Source organism: Balaenoptera acutorostrata, chromosome 3 (genome assembly GCF_949987535.1).
Source record: "Balaenoptera acutorostrata chromosome 3, mBalAcu1.1, whole genome shotgun sequence".
NCBI lineage: Eukaryota > Metazoa > Chordata > Mammalia > Artiodactyla > Balaenopteridae > Balaenoptera > Balaenoptera acutorostrata.
The window spans coordinates 61,556,753-61,583,455 of NC_080066.1; the positions used below are offsets into that span (position 1 = coordinate 61,556,753).

Sequence of the window (26,703 nt, forward strand, 5' to 3'; positions counted from 1 at the left end):
ACAGCCAGAGCCACCCAGAGAAGGGAGCAGGTGGGCTGCCCCTGAGCACAGCCCGGCACCCAGGCCTCCCGCACGCTGCCTTCAGGCTGAGGTAGGACTATGCTTCCTCCTGCCAGAGTTGTCCTGAGCACCTCCTCCTGCAGCCCCGATCTGACCCCTCTGCAGAGAAAGGGAGGCCCAGAATGGCCATACAATGTGGGCGGCAAGGCCTGGGGTCCCACATCTGGCTTGAGGGAAGTCTCCCAAAAGAGGGGACCGCACCTGCCTGCCACCTGGCGCCCTCCCCTGGGGTGGATCGCCCTAGTGCCACATGGTGAGCGTGGGGCCTCCGGCTGCTTGCCGGCTCTCAGCAGCTCGTCTGCAGAGCCAGCCCGGCCCTTCTCCAGGGCGGCGTTCCTCTGACCCAGCCTGGGCACAGAGCTGGCCTCTGTGAATCCATGGTAACTGAATGACAGACGGAAACACAGCTTTGGTTTGAAGCAGAGAGAATTTGGGAAATCATTTTCAAAAGTTTTTTTTTTTTTAATCATTTTTTGATGTTTCAAAATGTAAAAGAGTTGCTGGACTGTCTATTGAATGACTGATGTCGGTATGTGAGTTTGGGAACAAGCTGACCTGGGTTCACATCCCAGATTCTGATCTTTACCAGCTGAGGGACCTTGGGCAGTTACTTCCCCTCTTTTCCTCCTCATCACCGTCCTTACCTCCCTGGGTGTGTGGTGTTTTCAATAAGAAAACAGCTGTGATATTCTTGGTATGGTGTGTGGCAAGTGGACTCAATAAATAGCAATTTCACAGAGGGCAAGGCCACAGGCAGGTCTCAGGTGACAGAGGCTGCAGGTAGACAGAAGGAGATGGGAGGCCCTGTCTTCTGGTAGCTTCTGCACTGTGGAAATGGCAGCCTGAGACTGTCAACAAGGGCCCTGACAGGGAGCCCTGGACACCAAGAGGGTGGAGCTGGGTAGGTGCAGGGAGGAAAGGCCAGGATGGGCCCCCTGGAGGAGGTGACTCTGGTGCTGGACCTTAGACAGTAAGCCTGCAGGACTGATTGATTAACTGATTGAATGATTGGTTAGTTCATTTCCTCGGCAGTTTCCTGAGTCCGGCTGTGCCCAACTCTGAGCCATGAGTCAGAAGCCCTGGAGGAAGAGGCAGTGGTGGGGTGGAGGAGGGGTACAGGCTGGCAGGGAGCAGGCCCCAGGGAGTCAGGCACTTCCTTGGAACAGTCTAGTCACTTGTGACGGTGGTTCACTTGGCCAAAGCCCCTGCCGGCACCAGCGTGCTCTGAGCAGGGGCTGGACCAGACTCTCAAGCCTGCAGTGCTTTGGGGACTTGAGCTCCTGAGGACCCAGCCTGCAGGACCCCTCTGCCTGCCACCTCCTCCAGAATGGCCAATGTAGGTTTGCTTTTGCTTCTCTTTCCACTCTGGGGGTCTCAGTAAGGACAGTGGGGTTTCCCTGGGGAGTGGGAGCCGGGCATGGGGCTGGGAGGGAAGAGCAGAGCGTCCGCTGCAGGGCTGGGCTTGGTCAGCGTCTCCCTGCTCAGGCCCCCCTCCCAGAGGCATCGGGGAGTAACAGCAGGTGCCCTGCAAGTCCAAATCCTTGTCCTGCCTCCGCCTGTAGGGCCTCAGGCAGGTCCTTCCCTTCTCTGGGCCTCAGTTTCCCCAAGGACTGAGGGGCACTGGACAAGATGCTTCCCAGTTCTGGTGGTCTATGGAATTTGGCCCTGAATACTGGTGTCCAGCTCAGAGTGACCCTCTTGAGGGGGAGGGCAGATCCATTTTCCTCCCTGGTTGCCACAGGCTTTAGTCCTGGGGGTCCAGAGGGAGGACAGAGGCTGAGGGGCAGGAAGCCGTGGTCTGCTGCCTGGTTACTAGGCAAGTGGCCCGTGAAAGCTACAGAAATGGAAGCCTGGTGCACACCAGCCTGGACATTGCAGTGGACAGGCCTGCAGGGGTTGGGGGGTTGACTTCCTCCTGCTGGGGTTCTGAGTAGTCAGCCAAGGCTCAGGCCTGCTGCTTGTCACCCAGTGGGCAGCTGAACCTGGGTCTCAGGAATTTCTAGTGCTGCTTATGGAGGAGGGTATGAGCTTGGCATCCTAACCATCCTACAGGCCTGCAGATTCCATTATTCTGAGTTTGCTGAAGGTGGGCTGGGCCTGGCACGGGGCCATCTGGAGCAATTTATGGCATCTCTGCCCTTCTCTACCACGTCTGATTCTCCTTAGACCTTGAAGAAAAACACCTTCTCCTCAAGTACTACCTCCCGCCCCCAACTTCCTACACCAGCAGCTCAGAACCCACTCCAGGGGTGAGAGTCAGATCAACAGCAGGACGGGTGGCAGAGAGGCAGCTGTGTCCGGAGAATTCTCCAAGATGGCCCTCTCCCCACCATCCTGGCTAGGAGGTGGACCTAGGGTGTGCTGGGTGTCCTGGGGTGCTAGGTGTGTCCTAAGTGTGTGCTAGGATGTGCCCTAGCCCTGACCCTCAAGGCCCACCTCAGCAGATGGGTGCAGGAGCCCGGCGTGGCATCCGGTACACAGCGGATGATCAGGGAACAGCAATTGCTCTTGTCTCTGCAGAGGCTCTAGAGTGCAGGGGTGAAGGGCACGGACCCGAATAAGACAGCCTGGGTTCAATGCCACACCTGCTGCTTTCAAGCTGTGTCACCCTGAGTACACTTCACCCATCTGTGCCTCAGTTTTCTCACTTGGACCCCTGAGATAAAGAGGGTAATTGAGAAGATGACAGGAGTGAGCAGTGTCGGGCACCCCGTAAGGCTGTCATCACGGAGCCTTGGTGGGGACCCTTCCCATGGCTGTCTTAGACTAGAGTTGCTGTGTCCTGACTATGAGCTCTGATCCATGAGGGGCTCACCTACACCTGGTACCTCCACAGATGGGGGACCTACTGTGTGCCTGTGTGAAGCTGTTACCGACCAGGGTTCTTGGCCTCCTTAATCAATAGAAATTGATCAGAGGCCAGACAAGAAGTTCAGGCAAGGCTTTATTGGGGCCCCTATTGCAGCAGGGGGGCGCGAGAACAAACAACAGGTTCCCTTGTTTGCCCGCTCGCTCAAGGGGGGAGAACTTGTTCTTTATACGGGGTGAGGGTAGGGGTGTGTCCAGGGGTCGGGCTGGAGGGGTGGCTTAGGTGGTCTGCCCGCCCCTTAGCTGGTGTTGCATGCAACGAGCTTTTGCTCCCGACCCACTGCTTTTCCTCTCCCGGCTCTTCAGAAGTGGCAGTTGAGGTTTCTTGGGTCTTTCGTATCTTTTGGTCCAGAATTTGCCCCAAATGCACATGCACGCCGTTATTTTTAGTCCCATATAATTTCTTTGTATTTTGTAGCTTGAGGAGAGGTGTGTCCAGGTGCCAGCACTGCAGCACTGCAGCAAAGGGGCCCAGGTTCCAACCTGTCTCTAAGCCAGGCCCTGAATCCCAAGAGCTCGTTCTTGGATAGGGCAGAGCGGGGCAGACGGGGAGGCCAGGCTGGAGGAGGTCAGCAGGGTCCTCACCAGGCTGCAGTCTGCGTTCCCCCGACCCACGCAGCCCGGCTGCGGCCCTCACACGTCCCTCTGTCCTGTGTTCCAGTGCAGGGACTTCACGGCCCACACGGGCTACGAGGTGCTGCTGCAGCGGCTGCTGGATGGCAGGAAGACGTGCAAGGACGTGGAGGAGCTGCTGAGGCAGAGGTGAGTCCCTCTCCCCAGCCCCCGGGAAGTGGCCGAGCCTCCATCCCGGCCGAGCTGCCGGCTGGGCCCCCCCCCCCCCCCGCCCACCCGCCACCGCTCTAAGAAGTCAGGAGCGCGACTCTCCTGTTTCTCCCGACCTGGGCCTCCCCAAAGTGGGCAAATAATCTGATGTTCCTCCAGATGTCCTTGAATTTAGCCAACTTATTTAGACGAAGGGCTGGAGGCTTAACCTTCTCAAGGAGGAGCCCACCGGCCAGCCGACCCCCAGAGCGGGTGGACTGTCAGGTCCTCCTGCCGCCGCCAGCGGAGCCTGAGCTGCGGGCGGCGGAAGTGGAGGAGACGCAGCGCCCAGGGGTTGTCATTGCAGGGCCCAAGCAGAGGAGCGGTATGGGAAGGACCTGGTGCAGATCGCCCGGAAGGCAGGCGGCCAGACAGAGATCAAGTAAGAGGGCCCCTCCTGCTTCGCCAGGCACTTTCCACAGGGTTTAGGGCTTCCCCGTGTGGGGTGGACTGGGGAGGGCCGGCGAGGGTCTGGATGGCTCCCAGGGTAGGGTACCTGGAGGGCATCTCTCTTGGGAGTCAGGCATTCTGGGCGAGGTCAGGTTCTGCGTGTGGGAAAAAAGCCAGCAGTCTGGGCACCAGGGAGGCCCTGGGCAGGGGGTGAGGTCATCTGTCCTCAGGTGTCTGCAGCACAGCCCGCACCCTCTGGGCGGCCTCCATCCAAGTCCTGAGAGCCCTGAGGGGAGGTGACAGGACCCCATTGGCTGCCGCAGACCCCGCAGCATTGGCTCGGCTCAGGCTTCCAGGAGGGACGTGTGGCCACAGGCGGGGGTGCCAGCTCCTCACCCGTCAGCCCTGGGACCTTGGTGGGGGGGCCACTGACACTCTGTGCCTCCGTTACCTCGTCAGTGAGCAGACGACAGTACAACCTTCCTCAGAGGAATATGTGAGTCCAGGGCTGGCTCAGGCCTGGCTGGGAGGGGAGGCAGTAAGGGCACTCGCTGCTGTGAAGCCGCTGGGCCTCTCTGGCCCTGGGGCCTGGGCCTCTGTGTGCGGACCGTCAGGCGGGGACGCAGATGGAGAGAGAGTGACGATTGGAGGGCAGCTAAGGAGAACTTTCTAACAGTGGAGCGGAGGGGCTGCCTCGGGACGTGTGGACTCTCCCCGCTGGGTGAGGACCGAGCCAGGCTGAGGGGCAGACAGGACCCTGGACTCCAAGTCTGGTAGGGCTCCTCCTACCCCGGAGCTGCAAGACCTCACCCAGCCTGCGGCTGCCATAGCAACCCCTGCCCCCTGCCCCTGCTCCCACAGGGGTCAGGCCCGTAAGCGTCTGGCTCTGCCCAAGGAAAGTGGCCCTGGACCCTGTCAGCTGCAAAGCCCGGAACCGGGTCCCCTCATTTGAGTGTCTGAATAAACAACACGCTCTAAGTCTCCTAAAGACATAGGCAACCCTGGCTGGTCCCTGCTTCCAACCTGGAGTCAGGGAAAACTTGGAGAGGGCTAGAGGAAGGTTGAAAAGTGGTGTGAGCCAGGGGAGATGAATGCTCAAGGCCCAAGCGTCCTGCGTTGGACCACAAAGTGTGAACAGCAGCTTCAGGAGTACGAATGCAGGAGCCCTAGTCCCCGCTTGACCTTTGTGAGCTGTGTGACTGTGGGCAAGTCACTTAACCTCTCTGAATTTGGTTCTCATCTGTCCACTCCAGTGGGCTGTTGAGCAGATAAAGATGGCAGGGCCGAGGTTGAATACCGGCTGAGTGCCGAGGAGGGCTCAGGACATGGTGAGGAACGAATGGAAGTCTGTGGGGACCTTCTTTGTCTTCCAGGCAGGGGGTGGAATCAAGGGAGCATGACCCAGGGGGAGTCCCTGCCCACCTCCTGGCCTCCCAGGCCTGCTGGAAAAGGAGAACTTTCCCAACAAGAGAGGAGACCTCCTGGGGGAAGTGGAGAGGGTGCTCCAGGCAGGGCCACGGTGGGAGGTCAGGCTGGAGGTGGACTGCGTGAGGCACACTCAGGGGGCTGTGAGTCACGGGGGACTTAAAATAAGGAAGGAGAAGCCACCAATGAAGAGAATAAAGTGGGAATGGAGCCAGGTGGGCAGTGGGAAGGGTGGAGAGGTGTACAGAAGTGGCTAGGGCGAGGCTGTGGGCAGGCCTGATTCTCTGCGTGGTTATAGGAAGCTGAGTGGGTCAAGGTCTGCCCTGCCCTATATGCTGTGTGACCCTGGGATGGTCACTCCCCTTCTCTGAGCCCTGGGTCCTCAGCTGTGAAAGGGGACAATCACTCCCAAGAGTTGCTCTGGACAGTCACAATGTCAAGCAGAGAGCGCCAAGCCACAGCGACGCTCGATAAACAGCAGGGGTCTTTACGATCTCATGGGCCCCTCCATAAGTAAGATAAATTGGGTTCACCCGGTTTAGTTTAACACTGAGGAGCCTGCCTGGCCAGCCTAGACCATTTCCTCTGAGGCCCAGCCCCTCCCTGGCCCTGGCCCTGGCCCTAGAGGCACAGCTTCCATCCAAGGTGGGAGCACCAGGGTGGGGCCTCAGGCCAGGGAAGGGAGGAGAGTCAGGGTCCACCTTGCTGCCTACCAAGGAGGAGCTGGTGCCTGGGCTGGGAGGGCCAGGCCCTAAGGCTCAGCCTAACCAGCAGAAGGAGAGGCAGGAACAAAACCCACAGGGGCCCCGCTGCACAGCCACATGGGTTCCAGAGCAGGCTGGGAGCAGTGCATGCACACCAGCACTGCCCCGAACTCCCCATCGAGCTGGGGTGGCCAGAGGAGCAGGGCAGAGCAGAGGGCACCTCCTGGAAGAGGTGGAGAGGAAGGGAAGGCACCTTCCTGACAGAAGACCGGCACGGACAAAGGCTGGAGGTGGAAAAGCTCAGGGCACATTCAGAACCAGAGAGTCAGGAGGCAGGAGTCAGACCATCCCAGCTCACCTGCTGCTTCCTGTAGGGCTGTGCCCCTTGCAGCCCCCAGCTCAGCTGACTATGCACAGTAGGTGCTTAACAATTACTGCTGTTGGTCCACAAGGCGTGTACTAGGGTTGGTGACACCATTAAGTCATTCCTTTCTTTAACTGTGGGCCAAGCATCCATCATCCATCCAAGCATGTATGGAGCACCTACTATGTGCTATGCCCTAGGCTGAGTTGGGAGGGATTCAGAATTTTTAAAATAAAGTAAAATAAAGGGCCTCACTGTTCTGAAGCCAGGGTCTAGCACACTGAGGGTAACTTCACTCTCGTCCCCAGTCCTTTGCATCAGAACTTCACTCCAAGGGCCCTCTCATGCCCCACCTCCTCCAGGAAGCTCTCCCAGGCACTCTGGCCTTGCCTGCCTGTCAGGGTCTTGGCTTAGACCAGGTTGCCCCATCCCACACCAACGTGGAGGGCTCTTTGTGGGTAGGGTGAGTGGCAACCATGACAACATGGGTCACTTCCTTGTCGCCGTGGAGACTTGTGGGGGGGTGTGGGGTTGGCTCCTGGCAAAGCTGGCCTGGCCGCTCCGTGTGGGGACCGGCAGCCCATCCTCCAGGGCCCGTCTCCTGGTCAGCGGGAGCCCCCTGCCTCCACGTGGCCAAGGCTCCTGTGTCCCATGGGATGCTCATTCTCAGCCCCCGTGAGGGTGGGTGGAGGGCTGGGGGTGCATAGGCTGGATGGGGCGAATGAGGAGGACAAAAGCCAAGGGGTGAAGTGACCCCAGAAATAGCCCAGCGAGAGCTGAGAGGGTGGAGCAGGCCAGCCTCTCCACCCCTGCTGCCTGAAATAGAGCATTTGTGTGTCATCCCCTGACCTCAGACTGGTCAGAAGGCCGGAGACTCAGCCACATATATTAAAACGAGGTTACTCCCACCTTCAAGTGACTTTTAGCATTCTCCTCCTTCACACATTAACTCAGCAAGCATCTGCTGGGCAGTGGCAACGGGGGACACACAAATAAGACCTGGTCCCCAACTCGAGGGACCCCCACAGGCCCTTTCAATGCATCTTAAAGAAGCGCTAGGTGGGTGCAGGGGGCTTATCCATAACATCTAAACCACACATCCAGCCCTTACAGAAAGTTCACCTTGACTCTCCTTCCAGCCTTGGGGCCTTTGCTCTGGCTGTTGCCCTCATTTCTCCCCTGCGAGGTCTAGCTGAAATGCCGCCTCCCCCAGAAAGCTGTCACCTCCCCCCACTCTTGTTCATCCTGCGCCACATAGGGTGCTGAGTGCCACAGGCTGCAGAAGCTGCATGGGGCAGGGGTTCAGGAAATAAAGGGGAATTGAGGCAGGGCTGGGGGCAGCTTCCTGCGAGCCCCTTTGCAGTAACCGCGAGCAAGAACGGCCCCCACCTGAGTCCTCACACCCTCTCGTCCCTGCTTCACCCCACTTGTCACAGCCTAAAACGCTGTGTCTTCCTGTCAAAAGAGAGGGTTTTTTTTTCATGATCTCTCTTCCTCTAAGCTCAGAGCATGAAGGTATCACTGAGGATATTGGAGGGACAGAGGCGGGCCCTGTTCCCATCAGGGCTCCTCTGAGGTCAGCTCACTCAGGCCCAGCCTCCAGCAAGGGGAGCAAGAGGCCCATCTCTTGTGAGCTGGGAGGCAGGAGCCTGCCGGTTGGCAGGTGCGCAGGGGGTGGGATGGCAAAGCAGGGACCACGAGATGGTGCGTGTCACATGGTGGTACAGAAGTACAGAAGGAGACATTTACACTGGAAATTCAGACTGTTTGGAACAGAATTCCAGGCTGAGTGTCCTGAGAGCCGGGTTGAAAAGGGCAATGGGATGAGTTATGCATGAGTACACTGGTGACTGATAACAGAGGTCAGAGGCCTGCAAGGGGTCCCCATCCTTGACATGTGATGGAGACACGGTAGAGGAGAGCTCTGGGAAATCTTGGTCATGGTTTCCCTGAGTGGTTTGGAGTTGAGAAAGGCCTTGGAACTTATCGCTCTGGGCTGTAATCCTAGGGACAATGGGGAGGAGAACCAGGCATTGCCGCTGTTCAGTGGCCTCACAGTTCAGTGCTGTGACAGACACTCAAGGTATCAGCCCAAGATGACAATAGGAACAAGTGCTCCGAAAGGACAGAAGAGGAAGCCAGGCAAAGATGCCACACATAGGGAACTAGCATGTGCAAAGGCCCTGCGCAAGAAGGAACATGGCATATAGAAGGAACTGGTAGGTGGCCAAAGAACAGGGATAACAGGTGAGAAGTGAAGCTGGAGGGTTGGAGGTGATGGGGCAGGGGCTAGGGTGGTGGCAGTGAGAGGTGGACCGATAGGAGATTTGGGAAGTGAAAAAGAAGGTAATGGAGGGGGAGGAGGGTGGAACCAAGGGCGCTCGTAGGTTTCTGGTGTGCATAACCTGGTAGACGGTGGTGCCTTTGCTGAGAAGGGCGCCCTGCAAGAGGAGCAGGTTTGTAGGGCAATGAGTCCAGTTTCGGACCCTCTGAGTCTGAGGTGTCTGTGAGATGTTAAGTCTAAAAGGAGCTGAGGACCAGGCAGCGGGTGTGCAAGCCCCAGCCTGTGGGAGGGGTCTGGGCAGGGTGTGGTCATGCTGTGGGTCATGATGGGGCATGGAGAAGTGGCCATACTGGACCTGGAGAGGCTCGAACCGTGGACGGAGAGACTGAGGCAGGAGATGAGTGTGTGAGAAGGAGGTGTAACCGCTGGCAAGGTGTCAATTCTGTCAGAGAAGAGTCCTGACCTCTCCACCCCCCGCCAGGGCAGGCGGGGTCACCATGGCAATCGCCCCTTCCTTCCTCTGGTCAGAAGCAGAAGGCTCCAGCTCTCACCACTTGTGTGGCCACGGTCAGTTTCTTTACCTCTCTGACCCTTGTTTTTCTCATCTGTAAAATGCGGATAATGATGGTACCCTCCCTGCCTGGCAGAGTTGTGAGGATTACATAATTTAGGCCGGCATCTGAAGGTACATCAGCAGCACCTGGAGATTTGTTAAAACACAGTGTGCTGGGCCCCTCTTCCAAGCTTCTGCTTCAGGAGGACTGGGGTGGAGCCTGAAATCTGCGTTTCTAACAAACTCCCAGGTGATGTTGCTGCTGCTGGTCTGCTGCTCCTCCATGGCCTCAGTTTCCCTAACTGTCCCCATGGGAGGAGGGAGTCCCCCTGTGAAGCCTGCCTTGCAAGGATTGTGGGGAAATGCAGGCGGGTGGGCAGGGCTGTCTCACTGGGTGTCATGTGGCCATGTGGCCACCAGTGGGCGGGCGCGCTGCTCCGCAGAGAGGCTGGATGGGCTGCAGCAGGATGCGGCCCGCAACAGGATCCTCGCCGCTGCCTGCATGTGACCCCAGCAAGCCTGGCCACGCCCGGGCCTCAGTTTCCCTATCGGCCTCGACTGGCTGTGGCTCCTCAGGCGTCCTGGGGAGGGGGGAGTTAAGGGGCCATAAACACAGGCAGAGAATTTTACCCTTGAGGTAGACAAGCCTCACTTCAGGGCCAATCTGCAACCTCCACACACTGTCTCTGTGCACTTGGAGTCTTGGTACCCACAGGGCTGCAGGGAGTGGGGGGGGAAAGGAGCCCAATCTATAGGGCTGCCTCAAGGGGACCCCCTACCTGAAGGCAAATCCAGTGGGGGTTTCTGATAAGAGGGGGCATGCAGTAAGCTCTTAGGTGGGGCATTTTGGAGGTACAGCTCAGGTCAGGTTAAGAGGCCTGGGGGACCCCCAGGTTAGGGTGTGCAGTAGTGGGCTCAGGGGAGGGTGACACAACAGCAACCCTTGTAAAGCATCTGCTTTGCACCAGGTCAGAGGTGCTTTATACATATACATTCATTTAATCCTCATAACCATTCTGTTTGTGCTATTATCCCAATTTTACAGAAGGGGAAACTGAGGCCCAGAGAGGCTAGGTAACTTGCCCAAGGTCATACAGAGAGTGAGTGGCAGAGCTTGGATTGAACTCAGGCCATCTGGCTCCTGGGTCTGCTTCTAACACACCTGGGAGTCCAGAGCAGGACGCCCCTACCCAGGTTCCTAGCCTGGGATTCCAAGTCACCTCCCTCCTCTGCCAGGAGGGGGAGCTCACCCCTCTGAGAGTCCCCTGCCCCTGAGAGCTGATGGGCTGGGGAGAGGCACTTTATCGTCAGTCCTGTTCTGACCCAAGGGCCACTCGTGGTGCCCCTTACCCATCAGCAGCAGACAAGACTGGGCCCTGAGTGGGCTCCGACATCTTTGCTCAGATCTCAACTCTGTTTGTAGCTCTGGGAGACAGCCCCCTGGCAGGACTGCCAGATAAAATATAGAATGCCCCCTTAAATTTCAGATAGACAACAAATATTTTTAAAATTTAAGTGTGTTCCAAATATTACATGGGGCATGTTTACATTCAAAAACTATTTGTTGTTTATCTGAAATTTGAACTTAACTGGGTGGTCTGTATTTTTATTTGCTCCATCTGGCAACCCTACCCTTGGGCATCACCCCCTCATACCTCCTATGCCCAGCCAGCCCCTTCCCTTCCCTTTCTCCTTGGTGCCCTCTCTGGAGTGGGCAGTGTCTGCATGTCTGCTTCAAACTGGCCACCTGGTGCCTCCTGACTCCTCCTACTGGGTTTTCTCAGGCACCCCAAGCTTAGTGCACCCGAAAGTAACTCCCCATTTTCCTTCCTGGGCCCCTCTCAGAGGTGTCACCACCATCCACCCAGCCACCTAGCCAGGGACCAGGGAGCCCCTCAGTTTCTCGCTGTCCTCACCTGTACATCCTATTCATCCTGTCCTAAGGCCCCTACATCTCTCCCCTCGATCACCTCTGCCCTGCTTGTCTCCCTCTTCCCCCACAGCCCCCTCCAAAGTGTCCTCAGGCCACCTGCCAGGTCTGAACCCCACCCTCTCCTGCTTCGAGGGAGGGCCCTGAAGATGTGCAGAAGCCAAGAGCATTCTGCCACAGTGGGAGGTTTGATAGCTTTGTAACTTCCAAAGAGAGAGCTTTGCATTCCAGAAATCCCAGCTTGAGTTCTGAGCGGAATGTCATGGTCTGGCTAGAGGGTCCCCAGGGTCTAGGTCTCGTGTGTGAGTGAGCCAGGGCCCTCCCACCAAAATAAAAGTCCCCGGGCCCAGCCAGGACTTCAAGTTCCCCTGCACTGTCCTCCTGCTGACCCTGGTCTTTCTGTTTTGCAGCTCCCTGAGGGCCTCCTTTGACTCTCTGAAGCAGCGTAAGTCCCTCCTGCTCCCCACGCCAGGCTGCGGGGTGACAGGACCTTCTGGGAACACCAGATCCCCCACCGGTGGGGATGGATGGACGCTGGCCAGGAGTCGAGGCTGGTGGAGGACTTGGGGGTGACAGAGATGAGCTGTGGGGTTGGGGTGGGCTGGCCCAGGCAGGGGCGAATGTGTGAATGGTTGGGGCCCCCCAGGTCTGACACCGGGGACCACCGTCCTTACTCTGCCCCCAGAAATGGAGAATGTGGGCAGCTCCCACATCCAGCTGGCCCTGGCCCTGCGCGAGGAGTTGCGGAGCCTGGAGGAGTTTCGTGAGAGGCAGAAGGAGCAGAGGAGGAAGGTAAGCGGGCGCGGGGATGGGCCTCGAGTGGGCGGTGGCTGTTGTCGCTGTGGAGGCAGTAGGGGACGGGCTCTCCCGATGGGCAGCACCCCAGGCTTGCGGGTGATGGCGATTTGAAGGAGGAGAGGGGGCTGTGGACAGACGCCTGGTACTGGGACCAGGGCCCAGCTCTTGGGCCTGAAAGCCCCACTGGGCGTCTTCCCCCTGAGCTGTCTCAGGCCAGGAAGAGGGAAAGACCTTGGTCTTTTTGATCATCCTACTACAACAGGCTATAGAGGGTCCATGACAGCTTGGGGGTATCCAAAGGAGGCAACCTAAGTTGGGGAGTCACCAGAAACTGGTCCTGAGCCCAAGGATCAGGGCTGTTTACCTGGGAGAAAGGAAGACTTGGGTGTCAGTCACTGCAGCCACTCTGCAGGGCTGCCTGAGCCTGAGGGGAACAGACAGAGCTTGTGGGGAGTGGGGGCTGCCGAGCCTACCTCAGCATCAAAAGGTACTGTTCACCCATCTGTAGGGTGTGGCTGTCCCTAGATGGAGGGATTGCGTGGAGAGGAAGTGAGGTCCCCATCATGGGAGGTATACAAACAGAGGCTGGAGGCTACTTGTCAGGGAAGCTGCAGAGGTTGGATGGGAGGTGGGCTTGGTGACCCCTGTGTCCCAGGGCACCCTCCCAAGCCTGATACTCTCTGACGGGCTGAGCACGTGGCCCTCTGGGAAGGCAGGTACGGACACATGATCAGCCTCTCAGGGCCTTAGTGATGAGCGTGGTGCCTTGGAAAGGGTGGGAGAGGCCAGGGCACAGGAGCACTTCTTGCTTGGAAAGGAAGCATCATTGTAAACTGTCCAAAGAACTGAAAATGGAAAATTCCACACAACTGAGCTGTGAAGGGAAAGAAGGCAACAGTTCATGGCTGGGGCCAGGCTGGGACTGGGTGTCCTGGCCAAGCCACTTAACCTCTCTGTGCTTCAGTTTCCCTCTTGCGGGATGGGACACTTCTGTCCACCTCCCAAGCTTTGGGGGACCCAGCCCAGAACTAGGCCCCTTGCAGTCTTCACAGGCAGGGTGCTGGCTCCGATTAGTAGCTCTGGCCACAGACATTCAGCGTGGCTATACTCCCTGTCTGCCCATCTGGCCAGCTGGGGCCTCAGGCTTTCAGGATTCTAAATTTGGGCTCCTGAGCAGACAATGGGTCCTCCAAGCCAGCCCCAGAAGTTGGCCCAGCCTTAAGGAGCTGCAGCAGGCGACCTCTCTGAGCTGGGACTTGCTTGCAGAGCATCTACTGTGGCAGCGAGGCCCCAGGATGGCTGTTTTGAGCTTTCCTGTGGCCAGTGGGCCTGTGATGTCTGAAAAAGCTGTTCTGGACAGAGGGACAGTTCCACGGTGTGATCAGGCCTCCCACAAGCGAAGGACAGCCATGATGTAGTGTGCGGGGAAGGCTGCCTGGGTGTGTGTGCACACGTGTGTGCATGTATGGACGTGGGTGTGTGCCCAGGAGAACGTGCGTACACCTCTGCACACCTGTGAGCATGTGCATGTGTTTCAGCGTGTCTGTGTGTGGCCAGGTGGCTTCTTGAGGTCTCCCCGCTGGCACCGGCCCCACTGAGACCCCAGGCACAAACCGGCTCCAGCCCCAACACGAGAGGTGTTGCATTTCCAATTATCCTTATAGCCAATCTCTGTCCAGGCCAAGTTCCATCCTCTCCATCTGTACAAGGAGCCTGGGAGGCGAGGTGGAGGTGCAGGGGCCCCGTGTGCACCAGCGTGTGACCATGACCAAGTCTGGGGTGTGTACACAGGGCCCACGGCTGTGTGTGGCGGACATGGGAGAGTGTGCGTATGTGTACTTGTGAGTGGTGTCTGAGGTTGCTCTGTGAAGGCCTTGTGTATGCAGGTGGGAGCATGGGGGCCTGTTAACGTTTACTTCTGTGTGTGTGCAACCGTGTGTGTGTGTGTGCGCCAGCGTGTGTACACGGGGTATGATGGCTTTGAGTAGGTACAGAGGCTTGTGAGTGAAGGACAGCATGCGTGTGTGTGCGCATGTGCATGTAGGTAGGTTGGATATTCCCGGGCTAGAGACCAAGTCCTGGCTGGGGTCTGCAGGGAGAGGATACACCATGTGTATCCATGCCCCGGGCTCCTCTAGCTTTCTGTTCTGAGCAGTAGTTGTGAAAGAGCAGGCTGAGGGAGAGGGAGGGCATCTTGTCACCACCCCCTTCAGAGCCAGGAAGGGATGCTGGGCCTCATCCCAAGGACACCCTGTCCTCTTGGCCTAAGGGAGTGTCCTGAGGCCACGGCCCCAAGCTCAGAGCCTCATGTCCCCTGCAGTATGAGGCCATCATGGACCGTGTCCAGAAGAGCAAGCTGTTGCTCCACAAGAAGGCCATGGAGGTGAGTGCCAGGGTCTTAGGCCTGGAGGGGTGGCAGGGGTCAGGGTGTGGATCCCAGGAGCCCTGGACTGGGACAGGGCTTGCCTCAGGCCTCCATCCAGCAACAGGCACAGCGGCCTGTCGGGTTCTTGGCGTTGCACTTGCTCCCAGGGTGCCATGCAGACTGGCCCAGGCCCTGACCTTGGGGGGCTCCTGACTGATGGGCAAGCAGCCAGTCCCAGACAGTGGTCTACAGGGTCATCCAGGCTGTCCGCTGGGGACTCCAGGGGCAGAGGGAGAAGGGACCCCTGAGCTGTGTCTCCTAGTTCACTGAGTAAGGAGAAAAATAGCTCCACCACGTGTGCAGAGGCTGGCATCGTGATGATGCATGGCATTTTCAGGGCCCTGCTGGCGGTTTGATGTGACCACACCTCTGAAGAGGCCGGGGCTGCGGGCAGGGCTACATTGTCCCCACTGGGAAGGGGCCTGGGAACAAGACTCCCTTCTCCATCTCCATTCTGGATCCCCAAATCCTTGTCCCTGGTGAGGAGGCCCCCAACCCATCCACAGCCCCCAACAGGGAGAAGGGAGGTTGGGCTCAGGAGCCTCACTCCTTGGGGCCCCCAAGTCACGCCCCTCCACACCCCCCAGTCCAAGAAGACATATGAGCAGAAGTGCCGAGATGCAGACGACGCCGAGCAGGCCTTCGAGCGCATTAGCACCAATGGTCAGCAGAAGCAGGTGGAGAAGGTGCGTGGAGCCACGGAGGCCATGTGGTGTCACAGGGCTGGGGCAGGGTGGGGAGGGAGGGAAGGGGTGCCACAGACACTCCAAGGCAAGGTCTGCATCTGGGATATCCTGGCTGCTCACCTCGCTCTGAACCTTCATCCCTCCATCTGTGAGATGGGTTTCCTAGAATCTCAGGGTCTAGATAGACAGAGTCAGCTTGACCCCCTTTGCCATCTCCAGGCTGCACCCAAGGACCCATTCCTCAGAGCAGGCCCACTGCAGGCCAGGCCCAGAGCTCACAGGGCAATGAGAGCAGATGCTAACCCTCACACAACCCTTTGGAGAAGGGCTCAGTAGGCCCATGTCACAGAGAGGAAACAGGCCCAGAGATGGTAAGTGACTTGTTCAAGGTCTGAGGGCCAGGCAGAAACAGAGAAAGGACCCAAACCCAGGTTGTCCAGAACCCAAGCTCTTGACTGCTCTGGCCTCTTGGCCAGGGTGGGAGTGTCAGAGATGCCAGGGCTCAAGAACACATTTTGCCCATTGCACAGACAGGAAAGCTGAGGCCCAGAGAGGGCAGGGGCCTGCAGGTGAGTTGGTGGCAGCAAGTCAGGGACAGAGCCCCAGCCTCAGCCAGTGGGTTCAGCAGTGGGCGTGGGGCCCCAGGGCCCGGCCCCTGGTCTACATTTCTCCCTCTAGGTCTCAACATTCTAGTTTTCACATGTACCTGCATGAAGTGCACGTTTCTGTTTTATTCCTTTTTCACTGGAACCAGGCTGTGGGCCTTTGTAGGGTTAGGCTGGAGTTAATGATGGAACTTGCCCCCAGTTGGCTCCTGAGTGTCCCCCTGCGTGGCCAGGGAGGGGGTGACAGAGTCCCTTCAGGGTTGCCCAGGGAGGCTCGGAGCCCAAGGGCTGGGCTGGGGGGTTCCCAGGGGTGGGGCCTCAGTGCTGCTTTCCCTCTGTCTCCTCAGAGCCAGAACAAAGCCAAGCAGTGCAAGGACTCAGCCATGGAGGCAGGTACGTGGCTAGCCCACCTCCTCAGCTTAGGGGGTGGAGTGGCTTGGACGTTCCTTCCCCCACAGCACACTTCCTTCACCCTGGCGACAGTCACGCTCATCACTCTCATTTCCAAACTTATGCAAGTAAAACAAAAACATTCGTTTTCTCACATTTGCCAAGACTGTTCTTGGTGCTTTGCATGTTTTAACTAACACTCACAACAATCCTGCGAGGTGGTCACTATTACTATCCCCTTTTTTTAACAGACCAGGAAACTGTGGCACAGAGAGGTTAATTAACTTGCCCAAGGTCACACAGCCAATAAGTGGTGGTAACTGTATTTGAACGCAAGCCATCTGGCTCCAGGGCCCAGGACTTTCACAGCCACAATCAAGGGAGACAGGCCCACTCATCGCACACACCTCTCTCTCTCTTACATACACTGAAACACATCAGAGCCTTCTCTGGGCTTCTGTCTCCTCTATCCTTCTCCTGATGCCAGAAGACCCCAACACCCCTTATCTCTGCTGACACAACTCCTAGGACAGAGGGCTTACCGTTGCTCCCTTCCCCTGGGAAGGCTCTCCCTTCTGCTAGCGCTGCCTTTCCCAGGACCCAGCTGCTCCCTTGGCTGGGGGGACAGAGGTCATGGTCCAAGCCTGCTGGCTTCCTAGCCCAATAGCTCCCAATGCTCCCCTTCACCCCTCCTCCAGGGCTGCCATCTCTGAGCCTCAGTTTCCCATCTGGAAAGTGAGACGGGGGGACCTGGGGATGGTGAGAGGCCCAGATTCTGACCTTGGGTGTATGAGGCTCTGCTCCGGCCCCAGGCAGCTGGACCACAGGGGGAGCTGAGAGTCAGCCTAAGGGCAGTACCAGAGTGGGTGGCCCTTATGAGCATTCAGATGTAGCACCAGCAGCCAGGGCAGGTCTCTCTGAGGAGGAGGAGGGCACTCCGGGCAGGGGCACTGCAGGAGCAAAGGGGTGAGCTGTGGGAGGGTGTCTAGGCCGCTGGCCTCCCTGAGCACTGCCTGTGCTTCCAGAGCGAGTATACAGGCAGAACATCGAGCAGCTGGAGAAGGTGCGGGGCGAGTGGGAGCAGGAGCACCGGGCCACCTGTGAGGTGAGAGACACTCGCGGCGTGGAGCCTGTTTCCCCAGCTACAAAATGGGAAAGACGCCCGTCCCTGCTCTAGCCGCTTCACGGGGGGAAATGAGGCAGCGGTGGGGGAAAGGCATCATTCCTTCACTCCTTCACTCATCCACTCACTCCACAGGCCCTGTGCTGAGTCCCTGCCCCCAGGGAGCTCACCGCCTGGCCTTGTGCTCTGGGTCCCCTTTTGCAGGCAGGCATCCTTCACCCCTTTTGGCTGAAGCCGAAACTGAGGCTCGGACAAAACCCATAGCTTCCCTGGGCTCTGCTGATGAGCGGGGCCTGGGAGACAGGCCTCAGGATTCAGGGTCCAGGGCTCCTCTTAAGACACTCTCCAGGGGTATGGTGGGGCCTGGAGGAAGGACGGGGCAGGAAGCCCACAGGCAGTTCAACTTCCCTTCCCAGAAGCCTCAGGAGCTGGCACAGAGGTGGGGGTGGGGACCCCCAGGGAGAGACTTTCCTTTCGGCTTGGCTTCAGCAGAAGGGGTCTGGCTGGTCATCCCCAGTTGAGCTGAGTGGGGCCTGGCCTGGCCCAGCCCTGCAGCAGCACCCCTGCTTCTCCCCCAGGCCTTTCAGCTGCAAGAGTTTGACCGGCTGACCATCCTCCGCAACGCCCTGTGGGTGCACTGCAACCAGCTCTCCATGCAGTGCGTCAAGGATGACGAGGTGGGGGCTGAGGGCAGCGAGGGGTAGGGAGTGGGAGGGGGCGTGAGGAGAGGGCAGCCTCCTAGCAACAGTGCACCCAGGTCCACCCGAGCCTGTCAGCAGATACCTAGTCCTCTGTGGTCCGAGCCCTGGCCTCACGGGTCTCTGGCCTCAGGGGTCTCCGAACCCAGCGCTGAGCGGCTGCCCCAGGCCCCGAGGACAGGGAGCTCAGTACCACAAAGGGCCACAGCCTCTCTGCCTGCAGACTGGGCTTTGTGGTTACCCTGGCATCTGCCCTCTCTGCTCACCCCTGCTCCAAGGCCTTGGCTCTGCTATCAGAGCCACAGAGCACATGCTCCCTCTGCTGGGATGGGGAAGGGAGGTGGACACAGCACCTCAGAGGTTTGCAGAGAGGCTGGGGGACCCTCGGTTGCCCTGCTCCAGGCCTGGTGCTTGCAGGAGCCAAGGTCCAGTCCCTCTTCTGTCTCCAGACATCTCCAGGGTGTCCTGGTTCCCCCTTACTGAGCTCTACATGCCCGGTGGGCTGGGTGGGTCCTCCTCAGCAGAGAGGGGCCGCCACCTCCCTTGCCAGGGGCCTTGCAGTCCTAGAGCCATAAGCTCCCTCTCTCATGGCAGCCCTGACTCCCTGATGCCCGCTGCTGTTACTTGCCTAACCCCTTCTGCCCATGGGGTGAGGAGTTTTGGGGGTTTTCTCCCCGAATGACTTGAGCCCACCTGGTGACCTCCTTGTAGCAGAGGAAGGAGTGTGGGCTCTGAATCCTCTCATACCGGATCCAAAGCCCAGCACACTGAATTCCTGCTTTGTGACCTTGGGCAAGTCACTCTCCTCTGAATTTCCTCATCTGTAAAATGAGGAAGTAGTGTCCACCTCAGAGAACAGGAGTGGGGTGAATCCTTTGCAAAGGAACTTGTGCACAGTAGGTGTTCCGGAAACAGGAGAAGCTGTCAGGCAGGGCTCTAACCCCTCAGGCAGGCCTGGGGCAGTTACACCTCAAGGCCCCTGGTCAGAGTTCAGACCTGAAGTGGGGGCAGGCTTGACAATGCGCGCATGGAGGTGAGGCCTGGCCCCTCAGCCTCTGCTTTTCCCCGCCCCCAGCTCTACGAAGAGGTGCGAGTGACGCTAGAAGGCTGCAGCGTGGACGCCGACATAGACAGCTTCATCCAGGCCAAGAGCACGGGCACTGAGCCCCCAGGTGAGGCCCACCTACAGGCAGCACAGCCTCTGGGTCCAGGCCCGCCTTCCCTAGGCCTGGCCCAGGCTCTCTCAGCCTCAACTGCCAGGACAGAACTGGGGTGGCTCACAGCTCCCTTCTGGGTGGAGAAGCCTTGGCCAGGCCCGGGGAAGGGGTCAGGGACAGTGCAGTCCCCTGGTTGGGTCCTTAGCCTGCTGCCTCGTCCGAGAGAGAGGATGAGCAGAGCTTAGGAACACTGACACTGGAGGGGGAGGTGAGGATAGGGACAGAGGCAGGAAGCCTCTCCGGTGCACCTGCTCCAGCCTGCTTGGTACCACTAAATCTTGAGTCTAGACTATTCGGTCTTGGTGGTACCCACAGTGAGATCTCTCTAGGAAGGGAGCGGGCCCCCTCCTCAAGCACCAGGGTGGCCAGGGCAAGGATGGTAAGGTGGGGCCCCAGTCTGGGTCTCCGGATGGGGAGAGGATGGGGTGTCGAGTGGCACAGGTCCTTCCTGCCCTGCCCTTGCCACCTGGGGCCTCACGCACTTGCTGCCTGCAGCTCCGGTGCCCTACCAGAACTACTATGATCGGGAGGTTGGCCCGTTGTCCAGCAGCCCTGCCGTTCAGCCGTCCTGTGGCATGATAAAGAGGTGAGCTGCCTGCTGGATGCCAGCAGGATGGGATACAGAGGGTGGGGCCGGGGGTGGGGAACGGGGGCTGCCAGGAAGGGAGGCCAGCCTCTCCTCCTGCAACTGGCTCTTCCACACGTATTTATTGGGCATCTATTGTGTGCCTGGTGCAGGGTTTAGGCGCTGGGCACTCTTCTGGGGCAAGACAGGTTCAATCTAATCTCATGACACCCTCAGCCCGAGGGGACCTAGGCATTAAATAATCACAGCCCCCTTATTCACTAGCGACTATGCTCAGAGCTCCACGGAGACCCCAGCTGGCTGACCCCTTGGCCTCTGCTGCTAGCCTGGTTGGAGCCTTGGACGGTCAGGCTGCAGTGGTAACCCTCTCCCACTGGCACGGTATCAGGGCATAGGAGAAGGCCCTACAGCCAGTACTCTTGGAGAATTCTCCAGGTTTTTCCAGGGCCCCTTCCCTGGCCTGGCTGTGGTAGGTGCTAGGGTCCTGGTGTCAGGCCCCAGCGTGTCACTTGCACAAGTCACACACCTCCTCTAGGCCCAGGGCCTATGAGTGTTGGGGGGCAGACTCAGACCTAAGGACCCTCTTGGTTCAGGCCTTGGGTGACGACGGTGACAGCCCACTGGGAGCGCCATGGCCTGCTCAGGGAGGCCCCTGCCCAGGAGCCAGTTCCCTGAGCGCCCCGTCTGTGCGCATCTAGGAGCATCCATGGGCTTCACATGGTGCCTGCGCCCCAGCCCCACCCCCAGGCCTCCGTGACCTCCTCCCTCCCTCCAACCGAGTGCAGAGAAGGCCCTGCCTTTGAGAGGTGGGTGGGGTGGAGGGGACGGGCTCCCGGTCCTCTGAGGACAGCTCATTTCTGAGGCCTCTGGAGCCACCCTGCAGGAAGGCTCCTGGGAGGCAGAGGCTTGTGGGCACCACGGCCTGCTCCTCCGGGAACCCTGAGAAAGTAAAAACCCCAGGAGGAGGGCATTCCTACCCTCGCTATCATCATTCCAAAATCTTAGGGGACTCAGACCTCCCTGCACTCCCAGTGAGGACCCAGATCCCAACATAGGTGGTAACCTAAACAATGGGACAGAAGAGTTCACCTGGGGCAGTGTCAAGAAAGGACAGAAAGGGGCCTGATGAGGATGAAAGATAAAGAGGGAAAGAGGTCCCACAGGCGGAGGCCTGGCTGCTGGAGGGGACAGGCAGGGACCACCGTGTGGGGACCAGAAGCCAGGCAGGGCCGGGGAGGGGCAGGGGCCACTGGCCCGGAAGTGAGTGGAGGGAGGAATGGAGTCGAAAGTGTAGACAACCCTGGCACACACAGCCTCGACGAGCTGTGGTCCTCCAGCCCCAGCCCTGCTGGGTTAACCCTACCTGGCAGGGGCAGGAGTGCCATGGGCACTAAGTCTGCAGGGCCCAAGTTAGCATCAGGCCTTCCCACGTGTGCCAAGTCCACGCATGCCTGTCCATGTGTTTCCATCCTGGGCCCTCAGCTCCACAAACCCTGCAAGGGGGCGGGGGTCCTGGATTCTCCCACCCTGGGAAAGGTCTCTGTGTCCCACCTGGCACTACAGGGCAGCCTCCTACGGGCCCAGCCCCTTACTGGGCACTCAAGACCCCTGGGGGGGTCTGGCCTGGTCCCTATTTCAGTCTTATCTCCTATACACCCCAAACTGGTCCACTTCACTTCCCAAATTCCTGTCTGTACAATCTGCACCTTTGCACTCCTCTCCCATTCACCGGCAATGCCTTGCACTCCAGTCTCTACCTGAAAAAGTTGAGTCTTTGCCGACTTGGCCTGACCCCACCAGGCCAGGAAGCCTTTCCTGAGTGGGGGAAGTAGCATCAGCCTCTACTCGTTTAGCCCTTAGCACTGTCTGCTTCGGGGCACCCACATCTGGTTCCTTACTAGGTACCCCAGTGTCTGCCTCTGCCTCTTCCTTCTTGCCTTTTTTTTCTCTCTTTTAGTCAACAAACTTCCATGACTCCAGCTCAGTCCAGGTCTGAGCCAGGCACGAGGGAAGGGGTGAATTAGCCCAGCACTGCCTCCCGGACCTCACTTTGTGTGGTCGGGGAGCGGCTGGGCTGCCCAGGCTGGTGAAGGTCCTAGCGAGGTGTGAGTGGGCCAAGCTCTAGGGGGCAGCTCCCTTGCCCATGGGGGAGGCTGGAGCAGGGGCCTGGCGGGTGTAGGGCCTGGGCCCTGGAGCACAGAGGTCTTAGAGCCCCCAGTTAGGCCCTGAAGGGAGCAGGTACTGAGAAGACGTCTACAGGGTGAGGGAGTGGGAGAGCGCGGCTGGGGAAGAGCCACTGGACCACTCTTTAGAGCCCTCATGGTGAGGGGCACCCCATAAATCACATCTGTGCCTGGAGGCTAGGGCCAACCCCAGCCCTGGAGCCCTGTGGGCTCCCTGCCTCATCTAGTCCCCCTGTCCCACCCCAACTCACCTGCTTTCCTCCCTGTCCCCAGGTTCTCTGGGCTGCTGCATGGAAGTCCCAAAACAACATCGTCAGCAGCTTCTGCGGGTAATTGGGGGTGACAACTGTCAACCTGGGGTGAAGGAGAGGATGCCTACTTGGCACAGATGGGCCTTCCAACAGCTGGGAGGTTGGGGGTTGGGAAGAGGCTGGGCCAAGTCTGGGGAAGCTCCACGTCGGGGGGGCCTCCAGGGACCACTGTTCTTTGTAAGGGGCGGGTGCCAGGCCTCACCCTGCTCTCAGCCTCCACAGAGACCCTGACTCCCACCTCTGATCGGAATGAGGGTGTCTATGCCGCCATCGCTGTGCAGGAGGCGCCAGGACCCCACACCCTGCCAGCCCAGGATTACAGGGCACTCTATGACTACACAGCCCAGGTGAGGCCCCCGCCCTCCCCTCCTTGGCGGGCACCAGTATGCCCAAGGGTGTGCTCACACGTAGGCACACGCACTGTGAGTGGGCTGGGGTGGGTGCCCTTAGAACAGCACCTGGCCTTTGGGAGGGGCCCAGTGCGGACCTGCTGAGTGACAGCTGATGAACGGCACGAGGGCCTGGGTCACAAGCGCACGCGGTATACAGGCAGGTGTGTGCACGCGCAGCCGCTGGCGGACCTGGAGCTATCTGAGGATCAGGCTCTGCACCCACGGGTGAGGGCCTTGCTCTCCGTGAGCACGGGCGCCCGGAACAGGCCATGGTCGGAACGAGGCCCTCAGCTGTGCCGGGGCTGATTTTCTGAAGCCCACAAGGGGAGGACGAGTAAAGGGGCCACAGGGCAGCTGTGCCCAGATCCCCAGAGAGTCTAATCTGCTCCCAGTTTGAGGTGAGGGAGTACAGAGCTGGACTCCAGATCCACTGGGACTGAGGCTAAGCATCTCCTCGGGGCTCGGCGGGCTGCACCGACTCCCGAAGCCTGGTCCCTGGAGAGGGAGACAGCCCAGGAGAATGATGGTGTGCCTGTATGACAAGGGCTAGCAGAGGTGGGGGCGTGGTAAACACACCTGCCCCCTGACTTGCTAGGTTGCCACATCTGAAGCAGGGAGGGGAAGGGAGCGGCAGGGAGGTGAAGCAGGGGAAGAAGCCCCAGGTCATGTGTGGGAGGCCCACAATGACAAACCAGAGGGGACAAGAGGCTGAGCCCCACGAGGCACCCCACACCTTATGTCTCCAGGGCTGCCTTGGCCCAGAGTGGCCTTGTCTTGCAGCCCCAGGAGGCCAGCATGTCTCAGCTGACGGCTCACCTGGGAGACAGGCTGGCATTTACTGCCTGGGGTGGGAGGAACGCCTGACCAGAGGCCCTCCCAGCAGGCCCCTTCAGCCTGATGCGTTTTCATTCTCCTGCCCAGAATTCCGACGAGCTGAACATCTCTGCGGGGGACATCCTGGAGGTCATCCAGGAAGGGGAGGATGGCTGGTGGACAGTGCAACGGAACGGGCAGCGTGGCTTTGTCCCTGGCTCCTACCTGGAGAAGCTTTAAGAAGGGGCAGTAGCCCCCGCCTGGACCTGTCCTGTCCATGGGGCCAGCAGTGCCCCCACCCCTGCCCTGGCCTCGCAGGGGCCTCAAGACAGAGCCTGCCCTCAGGAAAGGTACCGGCTGCTCCCGAGCAGTCCTTCCCACAGGGAATAAAGGAGCGCTCTTTTTCCTCCTTGCACCCGTGTCCAAGTGCTCAATTCGGAGGAGGCAAAGGAGGGGAGAAGTCCAGGAGAGCAGAGCTCCCCACCTGCAGTGTTGTCACTGAGGCCTCAGCTCGGGTCTGTCCCTGGTCCGCTGGGGATGGGGAGGTACCCTAGCCCTGGGTCCCGGGGAACTGCCAGGGAGACACGTTCACAGCGGGCAATGGGAGCAGGCCGCAGCGGTCAGGGAGGATGGGGTAGGGGCAAGGAGAAGCTCGGGTCAGCTGGGATGGGGAGACCAGGCTTCCTGGGGCAGAGGGACTAGAGCGGGGCAGCGGCAGACAGAACACAGGGAAGGCAAGAGCAGCAGGACAGGGCAGGTGTGTGAGCACAGGGAGGAGGGACACCTGGAACGTTCTGGGATGAGCCAAGCTTAGTTGCAGGCAGGAAACAGGTGACAGGTCTGCCGAGGTGGAGGGGCTGTGGCACGGTCGCTTACGTGGCCTGGAGTCTACTGGGCACAGAGGCGGCTGAGCTCCTCTTCCGCTCTTGGTGCTCCCCAGCCTTTGTCTCTTTGGCCCCAGAAACGTAACTTCTACTGCTGCCCGAGGCCTGCCACGGCCCTGCTCCAGCCACGCCAAGGGCCTGGGGAGTGACTGCAGGGGGAGAGCCAGTGGGAACCGGCCCCTCCGCAGTCCTAGGCCTCCCCGGCGCTCGCCTGTGGGAGCCCCAACACTCTGCTGGCACGGCAGGCCAGCCGCCCGCCCCGACTCAGGGCCAGACATACCGGGGGGCCTCCTCCCTGGGCATACCTTGCGTGAGCCCCTTTCTATCCCCGCAGACCACCTTCCCTGGGACTTCATCACTTCGCCTGCTCATTCATAAACCTTTGTGGCCCACCCCCTGTGAGCGCAAGAGGAGGAACGCCTCAGACACTGGCTTTACTCAAGGGGCTCTTGACCTGGTGGAGGGGAACAGATAGTCCAGAAAGCTGGTGGCAGTACAGGAAATGTCCTGATATGCCAAACAGTCCTGAGGCTTCTGGGAACAGGTAACCGAGATAAGCCAAGGAAAAGGGGGAGCTGTTCCAGGAAAGGAAAGAGGGGGTTCCTTTCTGCTCCTGCCTGCCTGTGATGACAGCCTCACAATGGGCAGGGACAGAGAAGGGAGCGAGGGGCATCACCGAATTCTCCAGGATTTAGAACTAGAAGAGACTCTGGGGGAATCTAATCTGACCTCCTGCACGACTGGGCACCAGGCACTCCTGTCAGCCTCAACACCTCTGTGACTGGGAGCTCGTGGCACCCACGGAAGCCTGCCGTGGACCTGTGGCTTCCCACCGGTCCTGGCTCTGCCTGGCCAGCCGTCCACCTGGCAGCCACACGGAGGAGCATTCCACGTGCTCAGGCAAACATCAGATGCCACAGTAGCAAAAATGAGGCCCTTGACCAAGCTCTGCCCTAGGAAGATGACTAGGAGGGGCTGGTAAAGGGGGCTGTTCCTCTGTTTATTGCAGACGTCCATCTTTATGCCCTTATCTTCATCACTTAAGCAAAAAAGTGGGTTTGATTAAACAAACATGACACCTGGTCAAGGAGGGGGATGGCCGGACTGTGGCCTCTGACCTCAGACTCAGGTGTGAGAACACCTCGAAAGTCTACAAAGCATTTAAGGGTTGTTTCCACCCAGTATTATTCATGCTGGGGCCAGGCAGAGGTGAAAAGGCACAGGGCAGCCCCTGGGTGCAGGGTAGGGTCCTGGAAGCACGGCTCCAGCTACCCTCTGCTAGATGCCACCCCACCACTGCTTCCGTCAGAGGGTGTACGGCAGACGGGGTGGGAAAGGGCTCTGGGCCTCTGAAAAAAATCAGACTGAGGCTTAAATCCTTCCTGAAATGTAAATAAATTGTCTTTTATAAAGCATATTGTACAAGTGAACTGACCAAATGACCACACCTGTCCCTGACACATCTGAGGTTTATAAATAGGGATGTTTGGAAAGAAAAATGTAAACTTGTGCTTGGTTTTATGCTCCCTGAAGGAGAGAGAGAGAAGTCAGTGACTAAAGCCCTGCTTACACAAATGCTTGCCTGGGCCAGAAACGTTGCCCGGGACAGCCAGATATGAGAGCTGTCAGAAGTAATTCAATCAAGCAAGGTATTTTGATGACTTCTGTGTGACTGACACTGTATTTGAAAATGGAGGGGGGGGGGGTGTGCTAAGATAAGGGGGTGCTGTCAAGGAGCTCACTCACCCCAGAAGTAGTACAGAGACACTATCACCCCTCTGATACAAGGTAGACAGTGAGTAGGGCAAGAGTAGGACCGGGAGACCAGGTGCAGGCTGTCCAACACAGAGATGATGGTGGCTTCTCCAGGAAGTGGCAACTGGGCTGGAGAGCAATTCTGGAAGAACGAGGGAAATAGATCAACAGGACTTGGTAACTTACAGGATGTGAGACAGGAAAGGGAAGAGTGGAAAGGAAGGAGATGAGAAGCGATTTCCCTTCCCAGGTGGAGTAGGAGGTGGAGGAGGGGTAGCAGCAGGGACAAAGTCTGAGCAAAGGCCCAGAAGAGGCAGGACAGCCACGCAGACTGACCACTGGCATTGGGTCATATATGGGCAGCCAAGAGGAAAGAAAAGAGGAGAAAGTTAGGTATCAGTGCTTTATTTATTCGTTGAAAATACCTTGTCATCTTG

General features: G+C 58.8%; 1 protein-coding gene across 1 annotated transcript; it reads left to right on the top strand.

Annotated features, from left to right (window-relative positions):
* Positions 1-1,265: 1,265 nt before the first annotated feature.
* Positions 1,266-24,042, top strand: PSTPIP1 (proline-serine-threonine phosphatase interacting protein 1). The gene is made up of 15 exons (XM_007197649.2): positions 1,266-1,396; positions 3,590-3,690; positions 4,058-4,132; positions 11,811-11,845; positions 12,086-12,192; positions 14,519-14,581; positions 15,211-15,309; positions 16,262-16,307; positions 17,330-17,409; positions 18,006-18,104; positions 19,201-19,297; positions 19,838-19,928; positions 22,385-22,440; positions 22,636-22,769; positions 23,736-24,042. The coding sequence occupies exons 1-15, from the start codon at positions 1,388-1,390 to the stop codon at positions 23,865-23,867; spliced, it is 1,224 nt and encodes a 407-aa protein (XP_007197711.1). The 5' UTR covers positions 1,266-1,387; the 3' UTR covers positions 23,868-24,042.
* Positions 24,043-26,703: the final 2,661 nt, after the last annotated feature.